We start from the raw sequence: 7138 nt of genomic DNA on the forward strand, positions 1-7138 counted from the left end.
CCCATTGGTTATGGAGAGTTATTCCTCATCAGAATCTTATTTCCTGCAGCACAAGTATAAATCCAAACTCTGGCTAGAGAGATATTAAGATTCTGATGAGGAATAACCAATGGCAGAACTACAGAAAAATACACACAGCCAAACTTCATCTGTGGCCTAGAGGGATGAGCCAGGCAGGATAATGACCTCAGTGGACGTATCCAGCTCACAGTCACAGTGGTGGGTGGAGAGGGTATGTATGGAGAGCCCAACTGGCCTCAATAAGCTATCATAACACTCAGCCTTGCTGAGCCAATAGCAAATCACCCAGGGCAGTGAGCCACAGGCATTACCCTACAGGCCTCAGCGCTGGAGCCTGCTAACAGACTAGACAAGCAGAATTAATTGTGTGACTGTGGACACCGGAGTGGTTATTAAATGCCTGTTCCGCTCCACTAAATCATTTTTGTACGTGGTCTGAATAAATCCTCGTTATAAAATGATCAAGCATTTGTCATCTAAACTCAACTGCACCCCCCCCCCCCCCCCACCCCACCCCCCCATTGGTAATATTTACGATTAAAACAAAACAAGTGTTCTACTCTATTTTGGGCTCGGTCTCTGTGTGTGTGTGTGGCAGTCTCCAGGTCTCAATCAGAGTAGAAGGGGTTATACGAGAATGGGGGCAAGTGAAAAGACTGGTTTAACATACAGACTAAAGAAACCATTTTGCTTTTAAACAAATCAATGATTCAAATCTTCTTTATCCAGTTTTTAGAGACGTGAGACCAAGCTCTCATGACTCTGTAATAACCTTGACAAAGACAATGCCAGATGGACAATGCAAAATGATCAGTTGTTCCTCTAAATCCTCCTAGCTGAAGACACTGGCTCTCCTCTACTCCTCTGTAGACACTGGCTCTCCTCTACTCCTCTGTAGACACTGGCTCTCCTCTACTCCTCTGTAGACACTGGCTCTCCTCTACTCCTCTGTAGACACTGGCTCTCCTCTACTCCTTTGTAGACACTGGCTCTCCTCTACTCCTCTGTAGACACTGGCTCTCCTCTACTCCTCTGTAGACACTGACTCTCCTCTACTCCTCTGTAGACACTGACTCTCCTCTACTCCTCTGTAGACACTGGCTCTCCTCTACTCCTCTGTAGACACTGGCTCTCCTCTACTCCTCTGTAGACACTGGCTTCTCATTCTAGCGTGTGATCGTCATCGTGCTGCAGTCATTTACCCTGCTGCGCTTCTTCTCCATGACTTACCAGAAGGCTTTGTGTGTGCGTGATGTGTATGCGTGTTCGTTCCCACCAGGCCCCCTCCCCTGTGAACCCCAATGCTCTGGACCGCACTGCTGCCTGGCTGTTGAATATGAATGTGCAGTATTTAGACCACGAGGGAGTTGACCCAGATACCAAGCACAGGGAAGACCTTCGAAGCAAAGAGGAGCTCACTCAAACCGAAAAGGTAACAAACGTCTAGCCTCTACTAAAAATTTTAAAAACCTGGCACCTGCTACAGCACCCACATCACATCACCATATTGTTCAGCACAGCCACTTACAGACGTCATCTTTATTACCTCAGAGGAGGAGCAGGAAGTCATAAAAGATGAACGGGAGCAATTACTACGTGATTCCAGGGTTGTTGTTGATTGCCAACACGGAAGTGAATGTGTTGAGGAACCAAAAGCAAAGGCATAACAAAGGCATTGTGTCTCTCCCTACTAGCAGGCCTGTCCATGATTTGAATTCACGTGAATATTGAAGGGTAAATGCTGCTTAAGTAGTATGGAAAATGATTCTGTGCGTGCGGAGAGATGCCCCCTGATATATACTGGTCGTGTATTTATAGTTTTGCATACGCGTTCAATTAGCTTCTATTCTGACGTTGTTTAGATGTAGGCAGACAGAGGGGATCAGGCTGAACGGCTCGTACTGCAGCTCAAGAGAGGCCCTATCTCAAAAGACACCGTGGTGACAAGGCAAGAGTGTGCCCTCCCTCTGCCAACTCTCCCAGCTTCTCCAATGAATTATACACCAGCAACATATTGCACTCGCGCACACTTATAAGCCAAAGACACTTGACACATTTTCATCACACACATACACAAATGAATAGTTTTCAACTCCTAGATGGTTTTCAACTTTTCTTTTCAAGAGGTGTTTTAGTGATTATTTCAAAGATGTTAGGCCTGCCAAAGGGAGAACCAATCACTGTCCTTTTAAAGCGATAGGGGTGATTCTTACGAATCAAACCGCTGTTTGTTATGTTGGTCAATTACTACCAATAAATCACCTTTTATAAAATCGTTAGTTGAAGGGCACTTTAAGAGGTTTGTATTAAAAAAAGACAGGAATGTAGTACTAAATTGCTAAAGTAGAATATTTGAAAAATTGGGCGTCATTCTGGTTTTAGACCCAGTTCAGTGTACTGTGCGTTTTTTATGTAGTCAAGTACCTTAAGCAAGGGCAGTGTCTGGAATGTCATTCAAAGTTGGACGTAAAACCCCTACATTTTAAATCCCATTTGACTTAAGAGGTTGATCGTGCAGCTTGTTTACTGCTGTGGGATGTATTATTTGATATTAGTTTTGGATTCACTTGCTTGCAAAACTTCCTGGCGACAGCAGAAATGTACCCAAAAGCTTTGCAGGATCCTGCATTTGAACCCAGTCTGCTTTTCACAGCATGACTTGGAGCTGTGTTTGTATGTATTATGCATCCCCATTAGCTGCTGCCAAGGCAGCAAAATTAAGGCAGTTATACATTTTAAATACATTCATAATAGATTTCACAACATATTAACCGCGTGCCCTCTACTACCACATATCTATAACACAAAATCTAATGTGTACATGTGTGTATGTTATTGTGTGTTTGTATGCATGTGTCTATGTTTGTGTTGCTTCACGGTCCCCGCTGTTCCATAAGGTGTATTTTTGTCTTTGTTTTTTTAAATCTAATTTTACTGCTGGCATGAGTTACTTGATGTGGAATAGAGTTTCATGTAGTCATGGCTCTATGTAGTACTGTGCGCCTCCCATAGTCTGTTCTGGACTTGGGGACTGTGAAAAGACCTCTGGTGGCATGTCCTGTAGAGTATGCATGGGTGTCAGAGCTGTGTGCTAGTAGTTTAAACAGACAGCTCGGTGCATTCAGCATGTCAACACTTCTTACAAAAACAAGTAGTGATGAAGTCCATTCCTTCTCCACTTGGTGCCACGAGAGATTGACATGCATATTATTAATGTTAGCTCTCTGTGTACATCCAATGGTCAGCCGTGCTGCCCTGTTCTGAGCCAATTGCAATTTTCAAAATCCATTTTTGTGGCACCTGATCACACGACTGAACAGTGGTCCAGGTGTGACAAAACTAGGGCCTGTGGGACCTGCCTTGTTGATTGTGCTGTTGATGCAGAGCAGCGCTTTATTATGGACAGACTTCTCCACATTCTAACTACTGTTGTATCAATATGTTTTGTCCATGACAGTTTACAATCTAGGGTTACTCCAAACCGTTTAGTCTCCTCAACTTGCTCAATTTCCACATTATTTATTACAAGATTTAGTTGAAGTTTAGGGTTTAGTGAATGATTTGTCCCAAATACAATGCTTTTAGTGTGACTTGATTGTGAACCTGAATTGTCATCCACAGACTTTCATTAGCATACACTTGTTAGTCCACAGACAAGGGTGGATGGTAATACCACTCTTCTGTCAGCAGTTGAGTACAGTGGCCCTCTGTAGCTCAGAAGGTAGGGAATGGCACTTGCAACGTGAGGATAATGGGTTCAATTCCCAGGACCTCCCAGGACCAGCCATACATAAAAAAAATCTATTCACGCATGACTTTAAGTCGCTTTTGATAAAAGCATCAGCTAAATGGCATCTTATTATATTCTGGCATATATTTAAGCAATAAGGTCTGAGGAGGTGTGGTATATGGCCAATATACCACAGCTAAGGGCTGTTCTTATGCATAACGCAACACGGAGTGCCTGGACACAGCCCTTAGACGTGCGGTATATTGGCCATATATCACAAACCCCTGAGGTGCCTTATTGCTATTATAAAGTGGTTACCAATGAAATTAGAGTAGTAAAAAATAAATGAGGTGCTATATCCGTGGTGTACATTCTGATATACCTGTCAGCCAATCAGCATTCAGGGGTCGAACCACCCAGTTTATATTATATCATTATATTACAAGAAAAACAGGAGCACACCGAACAGAACCACAAACGGGGTCAAAGCCCACTAAATGGGTGCAGCTTTGAAAATAACAGGTGTGTTCGCGTGCGTTTGGGCATGCACGTACGTGCACAGGTGTGTGTGTGTGTACGGTCACTGACTCGCCACGGCCGACTCTGTCCTGTGTCCAGTACCAGCAGGAGATCGCCATCCTGCAGGAAAAGCTGCGTCTGTCAGCCAAGAAGCTGGAGGAGTATGAGTGTCACCTGAAGGGCCAGGACGAGCAGACCCAGACGATGCTGCTGGAGTACCAGGCCCGCCTGGAGGACACAGAGGAGCGCCTGCGCCGGCAGCAGGACGACAAGGAGCTCCAGATGAAGAGCATCATCACCAGGTGGGGAGTCCTCTACCTACCACTGGAGGCTAGTGTCACTTGAAATCGGGGGACAGGTTTATTGGCTTGTTGTATTGGCTGTAATTAGGGTGACGGTAATAGACTTCTGAATGATACTGTATTGGTTGCTTCCACATATTTTGCTGATTTTGATTGGGGTGTATCTTAATGCTTATGCTCCTAGCGCCAACAGTGCAGTAGTACCTAACAGTACAAAACAATATACGCAAATCCCCCTAAAAAAAATCAAGAAAGGTATTAAGAAATATAGAAATATTACAACATGCAATGTCAGTGTCCGGAATATAAATATATATGTATATGATGGTGTGGATAGAAAAGGTGTGTACAGCAGTAGTTATATAGGATGAGCCTTGACTAGAATACAGTATATACATATGAAGTGGGTTAAACAGTACAGTCTGCAAACATTATTCAAGTGACCAGTGTTCAATGACTATGTACGTAGTCAGTAGTCAGTAGTCAGTAGTCTCTAAGGTGCCAGGTTGAGTACCAGGTGGTAGCCGGCTAGTAACAGTGACTAAAGTTCAGGGTACTGGCCGGCTAGTGGTGACTATTAAACAGTCTGATGGCGGTAATTGACCAGACTTTTTTTTAATCAAATTATTTTTGGGACGGTATTTATCCATAACCATCGGTTTCACGGTTATACAGTAATTGTGCCAGCTCTAGCTGTAATGGAATAAACGGAACGTTTCCAACTACCGCAATGAGCCACCCTCCCTTCACCAGCCTCCACTGTCCTCTGCCTACACGTACACACTATGAACTATGTAATTTAGTCCTGGTTTTGTGTACATTTTGTACCAGCTATTTTTAATGTCTTATTTGTTGTTTTGTCAGTGCTATGCGTCGAAGTGAAATGTAATATTTTTAACATCACTATAATAAAAGACCAATCAGTCAACAACTCCAGCTTTCACCAGCCACCAGTACAAACATACATTTGTTACTGTTTCAGGCTGATGTCTGTTGAGGAGGAACTGAAGAAAGATCATTCGGATATGCAATCGATAGTGGACTCAAAACAGAAGATCATTGAAGCCCAGGTGAGCGCTTGGTGTATAGGAGAGATGTGTTGGCTGTATCAGCAATTACAGTTCCGCAACTGTGAATATACTGTGTTTACTGAAATACTGTATACACAGCTTTACTCTGTCAGTCTAAGGTCTTGAAGAGGACGGCGCCCTCTGGTGTTAAGAAAATGTCAACGACCTCAGATTGAAAATGAAAGTCTAGCTCCCTGCAAACGAACCAGTCACTGGAATTACTGTGACAAGTACACTCTGGACTGTATGTGGATGTGGACTGTATGTGGACAATATGTTTCTGTTCTTGAGAAACATTCCCTTTCAGTTCACAATAGCGGCTACTTGTTTCGATGAGGTCCTGTTGGTCTCCTGAGGAGCTACAGTTTATCAGCAATATGCTGAAGGATTCATTGGATTGTGTGAGGATGTGTAACAATACTAACCTTCCGCTTCGTCCCTCGGTCCTTCTTCCTCCCTCCCCCTTCCTCCTCACTCTGCAGGAGAAACGCATCGCCTCTCTGGACTCGGCCAACACCCGCCTGATGAGCGCTCTGACCCAGCTGAAGGAGCGCTACAGCATGCAGACACGCAACGGCATCTCCCCCACCAACCCCAGCAAACTCCAGATCACTGAGAACGGAGAGTTCAGGAACAGCAGCAACTGCTAGGGACGGGGGAGAGGGCCTCGCCAATAACCTCGCCAACTCAATAACACTTGGGCTAGGGGAGAGACGAGTATATGGCCACACCCAGTCACTCTCTGGAGAAACATGTTCATACTGAACAAATCCATTATTTTCAATGGATGAGGTCATGATGAGTAGACTGACTGAAGCTGTTGCTGAACAACATAAAGGAATTAATCAGATTGACTTTAGAGAAAGTTATAACGACACCTGGCTGCATGACATCCCAAACTCTCTATCCCCGTACATGAAACAACATTGTAACAAATAAGATGGGAATAGGTTGCACTGTTATCTTGGGAAAGAGCCCGTTTTGAAGTGATTTGAACCATTTATAAGCTTCCGAATGTTTCCAAATTTCTCACGTACGCGTTTGCGTATAAGTTTCAGTCACCGCGTTGAAATAGCACGGGTTGCTAAAAGAGGATACTCCTTTATGGATCCTACACATTTTTAGAGCTTGTACCCGACATGTCCCTCTGACATACAGTATACAGTACTAACTTACTCATCCCGTTTCTTCTGGCAACAGTACAACACAAGTGTATACAGTGGGGCAAAAAAGTATTTAGTCAGCCACCAATTGTGCAAGTTCTCCCACAAAAAGATGAGAGAGGCCTGTAATTTTCATCATAGGTACACTTCAACTATGACAGACATAATGAGGAAAAAAAATCCAGAAAATCACATTGTAGGATTTGTAATGAATTTATTTGCAAATTATGGTGGAAAATAAGTATTTGGTCACCTACAAACAAGCAAGATTTCTGGGTCTCACAGACCTGTAACTTCTTCTTTAAGAGGCTCCTCTGTCCTCCACTCGTTACC

At 43.8% G+C, this 7138-nt stretch overlaps 1 protein-coding gene across 2 annotated transcripts in view; it reads left to right on the forward strand.

The window, feature by feature from the left end:
* The window catches only part of LOC139389865 (disabled homolog 2-interacting protein-like), a 47973-nt gene extending 41072 nt beyond the window's left edge, over positions 1 to 6901 (forward strand). For both annotated transcript variants that reach the window (XM_071136859.1, XM_071136858.1), the window contains 4 exons: positions 1301 to 1453; positions 4370 to 4572; positions 5555 to 5642; positions 6125 to 6901. In XM_071136859.1, the coding sequence (XP_070992960.1) occupies positions 1301 to 1453; positions 4370 to 4572; positions 5555 to 5642; positions 6125 to 6292 (612 nt within the window). In that variant the 3' untranslated portion in view covers positions 6293 to 6901. The remainder of the gene's footprint in view (positions 1 to 1300; positions 1454 to 4369; positions 4573 to 5554; positions 5643 to 6124) is intronic.
* The last annotated feature ends 237 nt before the right edge of the window (positions 6902 to 7138 follow it).

This window comes from Oncorhynchus clarkii, chromosome 30, assembly GCF_045791955.1.
Source record: "Oncorhynchus clarkii lewisi isolate Uvic-CL-2024 chromosome 30, UVic_Ocla_1.0, whole genome shotgun sequence".
Taxonomy (NCBI): domain Eukaryota; kingdom Metazoa; phylum Chordata; class Actinopteri; order Salmoniformes; family Salmonidae; genus Oncorhynchus; species Oncorhynchus clarkii.